This window comes from Stigmatopora argus, chromosome 1 (genome assembly GCF_051989625.1).
Source record: "Stigmatopora argus isolate UIUO_Sarg chromosome 1, RoL_Sarg_1.0, whole genome shotgun sequence".
Classification (NCBI taxonomy): domain Eukaryota; kingdom Metazoa; phylum Chordata; class Actinopteri; order Syngnathiformes; family Syngnathidae; genus Stigmatopora; species Stigmatopora argus.
In genome coordinates, this window is record NC_135387.1 from 28,306,643 (window position 1) to 28,323,370 (window position 16,728).

The window sequence follows — 16,728 nt, forward strand, 5'->3', positions numbered from 1 at the left end:
TAGGAGTATTTTGAATTAGAAGCATGATTACAGAAATACGTCATAAAAATGTGGGTGTCAAGTCGCCACCGTTTTGGGAAGCAACTAAATGCGATCCATTTTGAATACAGTCGTACCTCGACATACGAGCATTTGAGATACGAGTACATTTTCGGGGGAAATATTCATCTTGAGATAACGAGGCAAATTTTGATATACGAGCATGCAGAGGACGCGAGAGGCTGCTCACAAGAACATCATGGCCACGGTCTTTCTGGTCGCAACTCCCTCATGTAATGTCTCTACGAGCACTGGGTGGAGCATTGCATTTTTTTCAGTGTTTTTCCCCTCGTTAGTCAGTGCGAATGGCGGAGCTTGTTCGCTAATACGAGAGGAGTATATACTACTTCTCGTTGGCAAGTGGTCGCGCGTTATCCTATTGTGAGGACATTTGTGTGCGTCTTTTTCGGAATATTTTGAAGGGAATACAAAAGCAAACAACCCTCGATAGGTTGCATCTGAAAGTCAGGGTGGAGGCGGGGCTAATTGAGCCAAGAAAGGTATCAAAATTTAAAACAAAATTAGAATTAAATTTAGTGTAAAGTCAGATTAAACTTATTTTTGAGTGTCTGCATCGTAATCCAAGTTCATTTAAATTTGTTTGTTTTGTTACGAGCGCGTTGCCATGCAAAAAGTCCCTCTAATTTTAGTATTAAACACATTTCAGTAGAATTAAACCACTAGTTATTTGTTACTTTGTTAATAGATGCCGAATTAGAACAAATACATGTTTTTCCAATCCAATATTATGTTTTGGGTGTTTTTTCAGAGCGTTGGAACGAATAAATTTGTTTTTAGTTCATTTCTATGGGAAACGTTCATTTGAGTTACGAGTAAATTGACATACGAGCTCAGCCCCGGAACGCATTAAGCTCATATCTCGAGGTACCACTGTCCAAGTGTCAAAACTGCAAGTCCTTTTCCTTCACAGTCTACCCGTTTCTTTACGGACACAAAGGGTAACAGGTATTTTTTTTGTTTTTTAGAAAACTTCCACTTCACGCACATTGTTGTATTTTTTTTCTGGCTCAAAGACTAAATAATGACAGTAAATGTTCCTGCTAATGAATGAAGCGACACAATCACAGCCGTTCAAACGATTCATTCGCGGATAACCTCGGAACGAAGCCTTTTTTTTTTTTCTCCCCCCAAACCGCTTCGCTCTCAGAGTCAAAGTCAGACAGTGTTGAGATATGAATTTGTATAAATAACAAAGTGGAACAGTATAAATATAAAGAATCTGTGTCGTCAATGACATATGCGTGTTTAACGTGTGTGCGTTGCGTGCACTTGCGAGCCAGTGTTAAGACAAGACAGTGAGGGGGCGTGGCCTTAGAGATGCGGCTTTACCTCCCCGACCTCGTGGAAGAGGGAGGTGTAAAATTCGGGCTCCAGTTGCTTGTTGCGGTAACGCTGCACAATCTCCGTGATTCGCTGCTTCCGCCTCACGTGCGGCGGGTTGTACGAGTCGCTTTCCAGACGTTTCCGGCGGCACACGTTGATGATGGTTTGGCGCACCAGGAAGCCTAAGAGGATGAAGGTTTCATTTTAGCATTCCTTCTGGTAAGTATGGTTCGGTTCTGTTGATTTTGGTTTTCAATTTGGATGAGTATTTTTTGGTACTCGGACGTTTCGTCGACCGGACGTTTGGTCGAACGGACGTTTGGTCGAACGGACGTTTGGTCGAACGGACGTTTGGTCGAACGGACGTTTGGTCGAACGGACGTTTGGTCGAACGGACGTTTGGTCGAACGGACGTTTGGTCGCCGGGTTGTTACTGTTGAAACCAGCTCTCAAAATTATAATAATGAGAGAGTGAGTTTAATATCTAAAATCAAAATATCAACAGTAAACTGTCATAATTTTACAGCGAGCAAACCTGGCGACCAAACGTCCGGTCGACCAAACGTCCGGTCACGTTATTTTTTGGACGGGAGACTTCAAGTTTTTAGGAATGGGGGAAAATCATTTTATTTACCGATGAGAAGGAATAGGTTCGAAGAATGAAAATGTTATGTCATGAATTCTGTTGGTGAAAAATGGCATCTTCATTTTTTTTTTTTGACAAGGCTTGGGTTAGAAATTTAAATTATTCTCCACGCAAACTTTGTTTTGTTACAATTACAAAATTACAGTTACAATACAAAATTTGTTACATTTTCTTACTTATGTTATTTACTTAGAGACTATTAAATTATGGACCCTTTGTTATTACCAGTTAAATTCATATCTGAGAATGAAAATGTTATGTCATGAATTCTGTTGGTCGAAAATGGCATCTTCATTTTTTTTGTTTTGAGAAGGCTTGGGTCAAAAATTGAAATTATTCTCCATGCAAACTTTGTTTTGTTACAATTAAATTGTAAAATTAAAAAAATTGTTACATTTTCTTACTTATGTTATCTACTTAGACTATTAAATTATGGACCCTTTGTTATTGCCAGTAAAATTCACATCTGACAACTTCGGCCAATTGCTCCTTTTATTAATGATTGACATTCCCCTTATTAAGCAAAAAACATACAAATGCAACATGGTAAATTTAAATACTTATATAGGGCGGATTTAAAAGTAAAAAAATTCCCCAAAGTGTACTAAATTCAAGATTCAGTAAATGTCCCTGTTCTTCACTACATCGCGGATTTTATTCCGGGGGAAATTATTTTTTTTATTAAATTATTTTTTGTAAGTTCCTAAAAATGTGAGAATCCACGCTGAAACTCGCAAGTGGAAGTCACTCCCCGTAGCCTCCGCTTGCTACTAGAACTAAGAACTGAAATGTTTTTATTTTTTATTTATTTTTTACTTTATTTTTTTAATAGGGGTGACCATACTTTGCAGTTTTTCGTTAATCGCGGCCATGTCTGGTTTACATTAAGGGAGATGGGGCCGAGACGATCCATATTAGAGCCGAAAAGGGTAACACGAGATCGGTTTAAAAAAAAAAAAAACGTACCCAAAAAATTCCCGTACAAAAGTTGTTGTACGGCGTACACAATTTGAAATGATCAAAAAAAAACGTATAAAATACGGGAAAAACGTATAATTTGAGAGGTATGTAAATTCTAATTGAACCAGTTGCCAGGTCACGGGCACATAAAGGTTTCTACAAAACTATAGTTTAAAAAAATATTTTTGGGACCTTTATAAACTGACCTGATACAAAAAAACTTACCATCATTCAGTACCTAGCAATTTTGTGTTAACCCGTCACCTCTATACATTTGGTTACAATGATAACCACACACACTATATAATATAACTTTTTAATTTATGGTATATGATTGTGATGACTCATTGCTACCTACCAAGCGCTCTACGGCTGACCACCATGCCGTCCACCAGAGGGATAACCATGCTAAATTTGCCCACGGCGCCGTGCAGTCGGATTCGGAAGAGACCCGTCTTCAGAGGGTGGATGAATATCAGAGGAACGTCCTTCTCAAGTAATCCTGATCTGAAGCAACAAGAGTTTTTTTTTAAATAGCCGTGATAAAGCATATGTAGTAATTTTTAAAGGGTTGAGTTGGTCGTTTCTTGAGGACTGGAACGAATTACGGAATTGACATAAAGTACCGTATTTTCACGACTATAAGGCGCACATAAGTCTCCAAAATAGACAGGGCGCCTTAAAATTTAGTGCGCTTTATATATGGACCAATACTAAAATTGCTATCACGATAAAATAAAATAAATCAGTCGATAGGGTACACCATCCTCTACAGTTCTCACAACTACGGCAAGCAGCCCCTGACTCTACTATTTTCCCCGTAGAAAAAGTACTGCGCAGTGACTGCTGGGATATGTAGTTCTTTTGTCAATACACCCAATGGATTGTGGCCTGGACATCGACATCAACACAGCTTCATAAAGCATGGAAAGCAGCGTTGGAAATGTTACGCTAGCTACTAGCTAGCTACTATTTGCAAATGGACTGTGGCCGCCTGGACGAATATATAAAACGTTTTTGATGACTCATTTGGACAATTGTTCAATTCGGACACAGAAAATGAGGGCTTTGATGGATTTGTGGGTGATGATGACGAGAGTACATTGAAAAATGGCTAAATAAAGTATAACCAAACAGTTTTTCTTCCGTTGCCTTTTTAAAAACGTGTTTTTAGCGTGCGAGTATATCGTGTATGTTTAAGCTGGTGTATGTTTTGCCATGCCTGGCTGCGTCTATAAAAACGGTGCGTCCTTTGTGTGTAAAATACACACAGAAATAGCACTCATTATTGACACTGCGGCTAAAAATACGATGCGCCGTATAGTCGTGAAAATACGGTACTGCTCTACTTACGAAATGTTCAAATTACGAAAAAAGTTCTAGAACCAATTAATTTTCTAAGTACAGGTACGACTGTGTAAGCAAAAAAAATCATGCCATAACTATTGGAACTTCCATATTTACCATGTGCCGTCAACAAATGACATGAGACGGTTGATTATTTTTGATGAGCGAGACCGCTAACAAAAACATAAATAAGCGCAAATGATGCATCTGTGTCATTCTTTAACAAGTAAATTTTATGCAAAGGCATCTTTATTGAATGCGTCTGGTTATCAGTCTTGAGCACAACTCGGCCAAAATTCCTTTTCTGAGCGAGCCATTGCACGTTTCAAGTTCTGTTTTGTGTTAAAAGTGTCAGCAACACTTTGATTTATTCCACCAGCCCACAAAATGTGCACATGTTTGCTGGCACCCAAGTTTCACTTTGGCGTTCAATCAAAGCCGAGGAGGACCCACGTAAACAATATTGATTTAAACAGTAGCGTGTTAAACTACCTGCAAGAAGTGCTGTTGCTCATACTTGCTTCTAAACCTGTGCTGGTTTCTCCCAGAAGATCAGACAGTGGGAAGTTTTCTAAAAACACAAAGAGTTCTTTTTAAAAATAATCCATTTTACAATCACAGGAATGATGACTAAGTAATTACAGTAATACCTCGTTTATCGCGGGTAAGAGGTTCCAAGACCTGTCGCAATAAGCCAATAATTTTTATGTCTATTTCATATTCTGAAATTTCTGGAGTTTACCCAGACAAGTAACGCAAACTCCGAGACTCCTGACAACCTCCCTAAACTCCGGAAATCCCCCCAAAAATTGTCCCTTATGTTTTTTTTGAAGCAACAATTTCAGAAAAGTACCAAATTTCCAATTTTAATGCCTCGAAATTCACATTATTGTTACATCTTCAGCATTTTACTTCCGCATTTGATTCGACTGCATTGTAAAACCGGATCAATCCGGTAACATGAGTGCACTGTGAATCATCCGAGTTACAAGTTCTGACAAATGATTGGTCTTGTGCGACTTCAGCTTGGCAATCGATTGCATTGGTAGCCTCTATCGCTTTAACATTATAGTTTTTTTTCATAAGGGAAATAAGTATTATTAAAGCTGACTAAACCACCATTCTTATGTTTTGAAACAAATCCTTTCATTTTCGGGGTTGTTCTAAAGTAAGTAGGAGTACACGGCACTGCTAAGTCTTATCAAAATGCCTGCTCGGGATAAGCGCAAAATGGATGGCAATTTGGATGAAACTTCTAATAAGAAACCCAGACATTTGTTTTTTTGGTTCCTATTGGACGAAATATCCCATGTTGAAGCCGTCTCCATTTGCACATTGCATAACATGCAAGTGCGGGTAAGGGACTGAAGAACTTATGTTGTGGAAATTTGAATTTGCCCAAAAAATGATCAATAAATTATACTTTGTTCACTTTTTATTATTTATTATTTTCATTATGCTGTACTTTTTCAATCGTTTGGAAAAACACAATATTTCTATTAATGTAAAAAAATAAGTTTGATTTAAATTGTCCTAGATAAGGGGTGTCAGACTCGGGTTGGTTAGCAGGCCGCTTTAACGTCAACTTGATTTCACGTGGGCCAGACCATTTTAGATAGAATATTTAGATATATTTTTTTTATAAATGGATTAAAAGCCCTGAATATTCATTTTTTTATAGATCTAAAACAATGTTTATTTTAGCTTTTTTAAATATATTTTTAGATTTTACAAAATGATTTTTGAACTAAAAACAGAAAAAATGGATTAAAAAATTAAAATTATTGATTTAAAAGGGGAAAATTCAGGAAATGTAATATACATCTATACTCTTCATTTTAGTTTGATTCTAAAAGAGAAAGTCGGCACTCATGATTTACTTTCCGGGGCCACACAAAATGATGCGGTGGGCCAGATTTGGCCCCCGGGCCGCCACTTTGACACATGTCCTAGGTTATTTTGTATTTATTTTTTACATTTTCTATCGATCTACATTTTATTATTATATCGATATCGGGGAAAAACTCCGGAAATAGGACAAGGGTACTCCTGAAATTTCCTATACATCAAGCCTCGATGTGGTGAATCCCTGATAGCCAATTTGAAAAGTGGCGAGGTATTACTGTACTCTAAATGTTTTGTTTAACGCTACATACAAATCAATAAAAGCATGTTTACCAATATCATCAAAGCGCTCAACCCAGACAACAAATACTTTTGTCTCCGGGCCCAGAGGTGGAAAAGACTTCCCGCTTGAAGACCGCTTGGTCTTCATCAAAGGACTCAGCTACACAGAATCGCAAAAACACAAATGAAATTGTCCTGTCAACATCGTCTTCTGTACATTTAGCTTTACCTTTTTCGCAGATTCCAGGTTGTCAGAGTGATTAGGAAACAGCTCCAGTGTGAGATTGGGCTGTTTGAGGATGCTGGGCATGAGATCCATGTTGCTATCGGCCTCCAGGGTAGAGTCACTATGGATTGATGATTCCTCTGTGAGATGAAGCAGAAATACGCTTTTATAATCTTCCTGTTCACTTTCACTGGTATTACTTATAAACTATGACCTAAAAACTGACTTCTCACATATTAGCCGCCCTCGCGTATAAGCCGCACCCTTAAAATTGCCTTGAAATCGTTGAATTTTACAATTTCTCTCGTATTAGCCGCCCCCTCATTCACAATTGTCACCTCCACATTCATGGTTTTAAGAGGGAGTACAAATGTGTTACATTATGAACACATGTATCACTCGCGTCTGGCCAGTCAGAGCACTTAAACTACCGGTAAAAGGTCAGAAGGTGGCGCCCTGAGCGATCAATGGCAGGCACAAGAGTTTTTTACATTCTTTGCAAGATACATTTTTTTCCTTGAATTTTATTCAGACGTCAAAATAAATTTTGTTTAGCTTTTTATCAGTTTATCTTTTTTCTATTTTGAAATAAATGACCGTATCGGGCGCATTGTCTTGCATTATGGCGTTCCGTCTTTTTCACCTTGCAGTTTCGTGCATGTCACGTCTAATTTATGCGCGTATAAGCCGTACCCTCAATTCAGTCATCATTTTTTTAGCGACAGATAGGGCGTATTTGCAAGAAAATACGGTAAATTACAATTCTTGAATCATCAGGAATTTGATGAAAGCATGTCAAAAAAATGAAAAAAAAAATAAAAATATTGTGTCTGATTGAAATTGTACAATAAGAATGTACAATAGATCTTCACACATCAAGAAACTGTGAAATAAAGGCAATTGTTTAAAAAAAACATCTTATTTTGATATATTATACCTAAACAATAAAAAATATAATTGAAGTTGTCTTTGACAGCCGAAATACTGACCAGAATGTTCAATTAGCGACGGAACGACAAAGGCAATTTCAGTCAGGGCGTCAGCATAGTACAAAACTTTCTTCTCGCCGTTGAACACGGCACCCCCCGTGTCTTCAGGGGTAGTAGCGGCTTCATCTGGAAAAGAAAAAACAAACATGTCTAAGTTTCTCATATCATGAATGCCAACCAGTGTTTCATGTCTGAGTCAATGAATTACCAGTCGGTTGTACGTCATTCTCAGAGCACGAGTTGAGGGACCAGCTGGTGTCGAGGTGTCCCGTCCACCCCGGGTGGCTTCCTACGTCCACGGGCCAGCCTAAGGACAGGAGGAACTCCAAGAAGTGCGGCTGAACGCTGGCTGATGACTCGACATTCCTCAGAATCTGAATTCATAGTATGAGAAAGCATAGACAAGACTTACGCCATCTGAAAAAAAAATCCTTATGACAGAGACATTTGGGGTTTAACCCCACGGGCCACCACTTTGACACCTGTCCACTAGATGGACCTGTAGTAGTGGTTAGGAGTTGTGTTATGCATTGACTAAATCAGAGGAGTCAAAGTGGCGGCCCGGGGGCCAAATCTGGCCCACCGCATCATGTCGTGCGGCCCGAGAAAGTAAATGATGAGGGCCGACTTTCTGTTTAATGATCAAATTCAAATAAAGATTAGAGATGTGTAGGAAAGAGTTCCTGTTTGCCCTATTTAAATTAATAATTGCTGAAAAAATGTACTTATTTCAATGTCCAAAAATGATCTGTCGATCAGCGTGATCGGAAAATGTGTCAATTGATTGATCGATTAATTTTGGCACCCTAGTTGGAAGACATTAAGGCCCTCCAGATTAAATCGAAAATACCACGAGTTTGACATCCCTGAACTCGATGTAGCTGTGCTAAAGGAAATTCCATATGATGATGAAACAATATTGATCCATATTTTTAAATTGCATCGGATTATAAGACCTGGTGGCAGCTTTTGAGAAAACAAGTCGTTTATTTGCGCCTTATTGTGCGGCAAATACAGAATTTTTATTCTTATCGCCTATTTCTGTAAGGTTGATAAAACTTAATTAGAAAATTAATTAGTAACTTGGCATATGAGTTGATTTTCTTCCTGTAATCATACGATTTGGAAATTGATGCTTCTATACATTATATTTTATTACGGAAAAATGTGAATGTCACACCATGAAAATGCAGTGGCGGCCCATCAGGGCCTTCAAGGCCTTCTCTGCTGGCTTAAGAAATATTGGAATCATATATTATATTTCGTCCATCAATACTTATGAAATAATTCCAAATTGTCTGTTAGCTTCCTTTCATTGCTTTTCCCCCTGGTTGCACTGCTTCCAGATGTGTGATTTCATATTGAAGCATTTAACCAATCACATTTCAGCCATTATTTGTTGCCAGGGTCAGAAATCTGCCTCAAGACCTTCACAATCAGTTCTGCGTTAAATGCTGCTAGGAAGTGGATTTTACCCTATTTTGTGCATTGATTTATTGATTATTTTTTACGTGTCGCAGCTGTAGCTGCAGTAGAGGTTTTATAGCCATAAAATAGTTTTTGAGGGTTGGATTGATTAGTTGAAGGCGCTACGAGAAAATGTACGGACCGCCACTGTGAAAATGTAATTTCAGTTGAATTTTTGTTACCTCGTGGCTGCTTTTCTGTCCAGCCCTCATGTAGAAAACAAAGACGGTATCAAATGGGCGGCAGGGGAGCAGGTCTAGGTAGTTGATGTCCTCAAAGAATCCCGGCAAGGACGACTCCAAGCCAATGAGATGAGGAGGTAGACGACTGTTGTTAGGCTCCTATCAGGAATAACAAGGATTTCTTTCAAAATGGAGCAACGAACGATCGCGCGAGGACGGCATTTATCGGCTGCAGTGACCCAAAGTATCTGGACGGTCATTAAACTGCGCCACTGGCGAGCACCCAAAATATGTCATCAGAAATGTTTGCGAACCTTGAGCGCCTCCAGGGAAAGAAAGCCAAAGTGCGAGAGGAAGAGGCGAGCTGTCTGGAACTCTTGAGAAGGCGGAGGAGGTTTGCAGTCTATCTGTGGGTCGGGGAAAGGCTTGGACTTCCAGATGTCATAACTTTGCCGGTCCAACGTGCTCTCGTAATCTATTTGCTTGGTCATCAGAAGGCGGAGCTTGTCATGTTGAACTTCCAACTGAATAATGAGGAAACGTTGTTTAGGATCACAAAGCGCTGTTCCACTTTCAAAAGTTGAAGGATTAAGAGCCACCATTAGTTCCAAATTCATTGAAACGCCATTTAATACAGCTTGGATCTAACGACCAATTTAAATATTACACTTTGTGGACACAAAGCGTGTGGCCCGGCGGCTTGGGTGGTTAGCACGTAAGCCTCACAGCTCTGGGGTCCTGGGTTCAAATCCAGGTCAGACCACCTGTGTGGAGTTTGCATTTTTTCCAGTGTTTTATTTTTCATTTTTCCATCGCTAATACGAGAGTACTACTTCCCGGGCAAGTTGGCAAGTGGTCATGCGTTATCCTATTGTGAGGACATTTGTGTGCATAATTTTCAGAAAATTTTGAAGGGAAGACAAAAGCAAACAACCCTCGATAGGTTGCATCTGAAAGTCGGGGTGGAGGCGGAGCAAATAGAAATTAAAATAAAAATAGAATTAAGTTTAGTGTAAGGTTAGATTAAACTTATTTTTGAGTGTGTCTGCATCGTAATGCAACTTCATTTAAATGTGTTTATGTTATGTTACGAGCATGTTGCCGTGCAAAGTCTCTCTCCCTCCGCGAAATCCGCCTAATTTTAAGTACTATTAAACACATTTCAGTACTATTAAACCACTAGTTATTTGTTGCTTTGTTAATAGATGGCGAATTAGAACAAAGAAAAATGTTTTTTCAATCCAATATCCTGTTTTAGGTGTTTTTTCAGAGGGTTGGAACGAATTAATTTGTTTTTAGTTCATTTCAATGGGACACATTTGTTTGAGTTACAAGTAAATTGACATACGAGCTCAGTCCGGGAACGCATTAAGCTCATATCTCAAGGTACCACTGTATGTGAACAACACCAAGTAAAGGCGTGCCATTCTCCTCACCTCTTTGCTAACAATGTCGTCCAGGTCGGGAATGCTAACATCTGCTTTGACCAGGGGGATTTTATCCACATCTTCAGGGAAAGGCCTTTGCTTGATATTATACTTGATCCCAACGTCATTGTTAGGAGTCGGACGGCCCTCGGGGACGAATACCTGCTGTAGACGAAGGAAAGAGGAAAGAAAAGGAGACCAATCTGGGTTGTCTGTCTCGTTTGAATGCATTTCTTACATTATTCTTGGTGAAAATCTGATTTCAAGATGGACCAATCTTTTACGTGACCTCACCTTTTGATTGGCCCGAGCTCCGCGAGGTTGGTGGAAGAGCTGCATGGTCCAGGCATGTCTGCCAGCAGTGCCTCTGATCAGAACGGTCACTGACGGGCTGGGGTCTGTCGGGAAGGGGAAAAACTTGAACTTTCACCTCATTCTAAGAAAAGTGGAAAAAAATGCTCCTTTACTAACTCTGCTCGTTCCCAAGAGGTTGCTCCAGCATGGCAAGGATGACCGAATTGTCCAACACAAAGTAGCGGAAGTTACTGGCCCCGGTGGAGCTGAGTCGGGCGTAGCGAATCAGGGTGTCCTCGTTGAGTAGACTGCAAGTGGAAGCGGGCCCGCTTGGGGAGGGGAAAGCCCCTAATACCTGCATGATACTGAAAGACCAGGCATGATCAAAATGGGAGTTCAAAATCAAATCAAAAGCCTTTATTGTCATTATACACAATTGCGTATAACAAAATTGGTGGTGCTAGTCCACAAGGTGTGTTTTTTCCAGTAAAAACATAAATAAGTATCGTATTTTGCCATTTAATATACCCGGGTATATTAAAAGATTTTTGCTTTTTTGAGCCTCCCGTTTGTGCGCCATTTAATATACCCCTGCCGTTTAATATACGGGTATATTAAACGGCAACTCAACTTTTTTGCCAAAATTTGTATGGTGTTCATGGGGGCATAATTATAGATACTTAAGTTCATTAAAATTCCAAGTCAGCTTTTATTCAGCAGTAAGTAGTTTTAGTCTGCAAAATGTTGATGTACCGCGTCAAGGCATAAAGAGTGCGTAGTGGATCGTACCTTCCCATTTGTACGCCATTTAATATACGCCTGCCGTTTAATGTGCCCGGGTATATTAAACAGCAAAATACCGTAATTTAAAAAGTCACGACCGGTTTTAAAAAGTCACATTTTTTTAAAGGTGAAGGTCCACTTTCCAGAAATCAACCGTTTTTTTTTATTTCAGGACCGATACCTATTATTAGTAGTAACAACTTAAAATTAAAACAAAAAGTGCAGGTTTTCTCAGGGTCAGAATTCTCTGCCAATAAAAAAAATGCGGAAGGGGGCTCAATTGGCTCTGAGTTCAGAGGGAGGGCCGCATTACAAACCAAAGGTGACGAATTGAACAATAATAGTAATGTGTCAAAAAACAAAGGAACAACTTAACAAGCAGTCATCATCTGCGACAGGTCGTTTAGGTTAGCCAAGTCAGCACCACACTTCGATCCTGATGAGCCTGATATTTGTTAAGAGAGTCCGATATGCGGGTTCAAAAAAGGTGGGAGTATTGCAAAGGAGACATTTGAGCCAAAAAGACCCAATCAATTGCTTCATATCGGCGGGTCGGATTGAAAAAGACAGATGCCGATAAACGTGAAATTTCCAAATAATCCGATAATCGGCCTGACCGATTGTAGGTCGATCTCTAGTGTAGACATGAAAAATTGTCCATCTTACCATGATAGCGTGGCCTCAGCTGCATCTTTCACCCTCATGGAAGCGGGGTTATGCTCCTTCTCCCCTTTGTGTCGCACTTCCTGCTCCTGCCGTGACTTGCTGCCAGAGATTCCCAGCTCCACTATCTCCAACACTTCCACTAAACAATCCTTACACAGAACAGGGTTGCGCGAAAAGTCAGCTAGTAGTCCACAACAGTATCGTTCAGCAAAGATTTATTCATTTTTGATTTTTGTCCACCTAGAACACAGGTGTCAAAGTGGCGGCCCGGGGGGGGGGGCAAATCTGGCCCGCCGCATCATTTTGTGCGGCCGAGTAAGTAAATCATGAGTGGCAACTTTCTGTTTTAGGATCAAATTCAAATGAAGATTATAGATGTATATTATATTTCGTGATTTTCCCTTTTTTAAATCAATAATTGCATTTTTTTATCCATTTTTTTCTTTTGTTTTTTTTTTTAGGTCAAAAAGCATTTTGTAAAACCTAAAAATGTATAAAAATATTTTCGGTTTTCCACTTTAATATTGAATATAATTTTAAAAAAAATTTCCATTTGAAATGGAAAACAAATTAGATGTTTTCCCTTACTAAGAAAAAAAAGCTCAAATAAACAGTTTTATATCTATAAAAAAACTGAATATTTAGGGCTTTTGATCCAGTTCTTATAATCCAATTTAAAAAAAAATTCTAAATATTATTTCTAAAATGGTCCGGCCCACATGAAATCGAGTTGATGTTATTGCGGCCCGCGAACAAACCCGAGTTTGACACCCTTGACCTAGAATATAACGTACCTTTTCATCCAGCATGTCGGGATGCTCGGTGAGCCACACGCAAAGAAACTGGAAGGCAGCTACAATCATGGAGTGAAGATCCCTGGACTGAAGAGGAGCCGGACGGCTGCACTGGTACACGATGTAGCCACATATCGAGCTGACGGCCCGTTTCCGGTCGGCGGAGTCGACGCCCACTTTGACCTGTACACCAAAAGAGAAAATGGTCCAAAAGTGTGAGTCGAGGAGAAAAGGGAATAGTAATTGGAGATCAAATTTGGTCATCGGGGAAGTGGCTTTCTTTACCTTTGCGAGCCCAGCCAAAAGTTCCAAAGCAGCTAATGAAATACTCATGTCTTGCCTCCATAGGGAATTGAGCCTCTGAGTGACCAGGTGGATGCTACGCACCAGCAGGCCTGCCGCTGTATCTGGAAGAGCTAAAACATATAACAGCCCGAAATACCAAATAGAGCACAGCAGAGAAAACACACCACAATTGTTGGCGTTAAAAACATGCTTTAAAGAGACAGGAACACAGTTTTGAAGAGAATCTTTTGGTATTCGGGCCTGGCCGATGTCATTGGTGCAAAATAGGGCTGGGCAATGCTTCTATTTTTATTGAATTAATTTCTCAATTTGTTTCCCAATATTGTCCCACGTTAATCCCACACTTTTTGCTTTGTGTCAAGCAAAAAAAAACAATAATAATCCAAAAAATTCAAACAGAGGATCGACAAAAACACGGTGGTTGATCTAAGATGGCGGCGCGCATGGGTGCAGTGGCTCTTTGCTATTGTGCAATATTTTTATTGAATTAATTTCTCAATTTGTTTCCCAATAATGTCCCACGTCAATCCCACACTTTTAACTTCGTCTCAAGCAAAAAAAAAATAAAAATAAAAAATCAAGCAGAGGATCGACAAAAACACGGTGGTTGATCCAAGATGGCGGCACGCACGGGTGCAGTGGCTCTTTGCTGTTGTGCAATATTTTAGAATTTTAGAATTTACCTTGCCCGGATGTGACTTTTTATATTTTTATATTACTTATTTATGTTTTTACTGGGAACGCGCACTTTTTGGAGAGGAACCACCAATTTCGTTATATGCAGCTGTGTATAATGACAATAAAGGCTTAATGATTGATATTTTTATTTTATTTTGGTTGTCGAGTCCCACTTATCGCAATAACTTGATACTGGAAGGATATTACATTTCTTGAATCAGCTCTTGTCATGTTTGTCACAATGTACTTTGGTTGAAGGCATTGCTCAGCCCTAAAATGCAGTAAAATTTAAAAAAGACATTTTTGGGAGGGTGGAGCATCTCCATTTCAGTTATAGATGTGTTAAGGCACAGCATCACAGCAAGTTTGTACATCGTCACCTACAGAGGCTTTTTATCCATCGCCTCTTAACTCTGCATACCACTTTAACCACGTTAGCTATTAGAAATAAAATATATATATATATATATTCAGATTTTTTAAAAAAAATCAAGCAAATACGACATTTCATGACTTTCATGTTACCACGTACAGTTGTGGCCAAAAGTTTACATACACTTGTGAAGAACATAATGTCATGGCTCTCTTGAGTTTCCAGTTATTTCTACAAATATTTTTCCTCTGATAGTGATTGGAACAGATACTTCTTTGTCACAAAAAAACATTCATGAAGTTTGGTTCTTTTATGACTTTATTATTGGTGAAAAGAAAAAGTGATCAAATATGCTGGGTCAAAAATATACATACAGCAACACAAATTAGCAATTTTGGTGACTTAGAAAGTTGTGTCAGTGAAATGAGCTTCATAGCATGGCCTCTTAACTTATTGTGAGTGATTATGAGTGACTACAGCTGGTGACTACTCTGAGGCCATTTAAATAGGGCTCATTGGATGCAAACGCCCACAAACGCTACAATGGGAAAGTCAAAGGAGGTCAGCATGGATCTGAAAAAGCGAATCGTTGACTTGAACAAATCAGGAAAGTCACTTGGAGCCATTTCAAAGCAGCTGCATGTCCCAAGAGCAACAGTGCAAACAATTGTTTGTAAGTATAAAGTGCATGTTTTTTGTGACAAAGAAGTATCTGTTCCAATCACTCTATCAGAGAAAAATCAGAGTTGTAGAAATAACTGGAAACTCAAGAGAGCCATGACATTATGTTCTTCACAAGTGTATGTAAACTTTTGACCACAACTGTACATTAATGTATTAATCTCTTTTTTCTATAAATTTATTTGTACTTTTTCTAAAGCAGAAGAAGCATTACTCTGCTGTACGAGGTAAGAAAACTCACTTTTGACTGCAGAGTGCAGTTTAAGTATTTAAAAAAGTGAAGGAAGGCTACTTTCAAGAATTCATATGGTCTTACTAAATAGGAGATATTTTTTTCACGGATGGTTGTGTAACATAGTAACATAGAAATCTATGTTAATGCTAATCATTGTGTAGCAGTACCATAGTCTCGAAGGAGGGCTTGGCCAGGTCGCTCAGAATCCGGACTGGTAGCTTCCGTACTGCCCCCACTGGTGAAGCTAATCCCACTGTTGTTTCTGCTGTGACTCTGACTTTTCGTGGTAACGTGGCTGCCATCGACGCTACCCTGCCAAAATCAAAGCCAGCGGTTAAGAACACGGACGGATCTCAAACCGGTGCTCACAAGACCGCAGGTTTTCATTCTAACCGAACAAGAGGAGACCTTTCCAAGTGTAATCGGTTGATTGCCGTCAAGTGCTACTTATTTTTAAAGACACCTCATTGGTTAAACTGTCGACACTGGGTCAGTTTGAGACCCCTGGTACAGAGCAGGGGTGTTAAACTCAGTTTGGTTGGCAGGCCACATTCATACCAATTATAAGCCTTATGTGTCTTGAAGAGTGAAACCAGTTGATGGCTGATATCACATTGAGAGTGCCTCAAAGAGGGGGAGGCAAACTTGATATAGCCGTTGGAAATGTGGATGGTTTGCTGCACTCAGCAGTTTTCAATGACAAGGTTGGTTTTGCCATGAGTCACGCTCGCAAGCTGAGCTGAATTCTGAACAGTAAGTCCTTTTACGGTACAGTGGTACCTTGACATACGAGTGCCCCGACATACAAGCAATTTTAGATACGAGTAAAATTTCGGGAAAATATTTATCTTGAGATACGAGACAAATTTTGATGTACGAGCAGACAGCGGGCGCGAGAGGCTGCTCATAAGAACATAATGGACACTGTCTTTCTGGTCGCAACTCCCTCGTGTAATGTCTCTACGAGCACTGGGCGGAGCGTTGCATTTTTTCAGTGATTTTTTCCCCCGTTAGTCAGTGCGAATAGCGGAGCGATCGCTAATATGAGAGGAGTATGTAATACTTCTCGTTGGCAAGTGGTCGTTGTCAAATAATCTCAAGTAAACAAAGAATGTTTCAATAGAAAATGTCAAATAATCTTAAGTAAAGTAAGTAGATTGACCG

At 39.5% G+C, this 16,728-nt stretch overlaps 1 protein-coding gene across 13 annotated transcripts in view; it reads right to left on the reverse strand.

Annotated features, from left to right (window-relative positions):
• Positions 1 to 1,126: 1,126 nt before the first annotated feature.
• The window catches only part of ralgapb (Ral GTPase activating protein non-catalytic subunit beta), a 31,385-nt gene continuing 15,783 nt past the window's right edge, over positions 1,127 to 16,728 (reverse strand). For 5 of the 13 annotated variants that reach the window (XM_077614636.1, XM_077614626.1, XM_077614690.1 and 2 more), the window contains 16 exons: positions 15,732 to 15,876; positions 13,577 to 13,707; positions 13,292 to 13,474; positions 12,498 to 12,646; positions 11,226 to 11,413; positions 11,049 to 11,152; positions 10,764 to 10,919; positions 9,642 to 9,851; positions 9,328 to 9,486; positions 7,887 to 8,052; positions 7,679 to 7,804; positions 6,693 to 6,829; positions 6,515 to 6,623; positions 4,829 to 4,907; positions 3,348 to 3,496; positions 1,127 to 1,565 (listed from right to left, as the gene is read on the reverse strand). In XM_077614636.1, coding sequence (XP_077470762.1) covers positions 1,372 to 1,565; positions 3,348 to 3,496; positions 4,829 to 4,907; positions 6,515 to 6,623; positions 6,693 to 6,829; positions 7,679 to 7,804; positions 7,887 to 8,052; positions 9,328 to 9,486; positions 9,642 to 9,851; positions 10,764 to 10,919; positions 11,049 to 11,152; positions 11,226 to 11,413; positions 12,498 to 12,646; positions 13,292 to 13,474; positions 13,577 to 13,707; positions 15,732 to 15,876 — 2,385 coding nt within the window. In that variant the 3' untranslated portion in view covers positions 1,127 to 1,371. The remainder of the gene's footprint in view (positions 1,566 to 3,347; positions 3,497 to 4,828; positions 4,908 to 6,514; positions 6,624 to 6,692; positions 6,830 to 7,678; positions 7,805 to 7,886; positions 8,053 to 9,327; positions 9,487 to 9,641; positions 9,852 to 10,763; positions 10,920 to 11,048; positions 11,153 to 11,225; positions 11,414 to 12,497; positions 12,647 to 13,291; positions 13,475 to 13,576; positions 13,708 to 15,731; positions 15,877 to 16,728) is intronic. The other 8 variants (XM_077614721.1, XM_077614679.1, XM_077614644.1 and 5 more) reach the window with 4 other exon arrangements.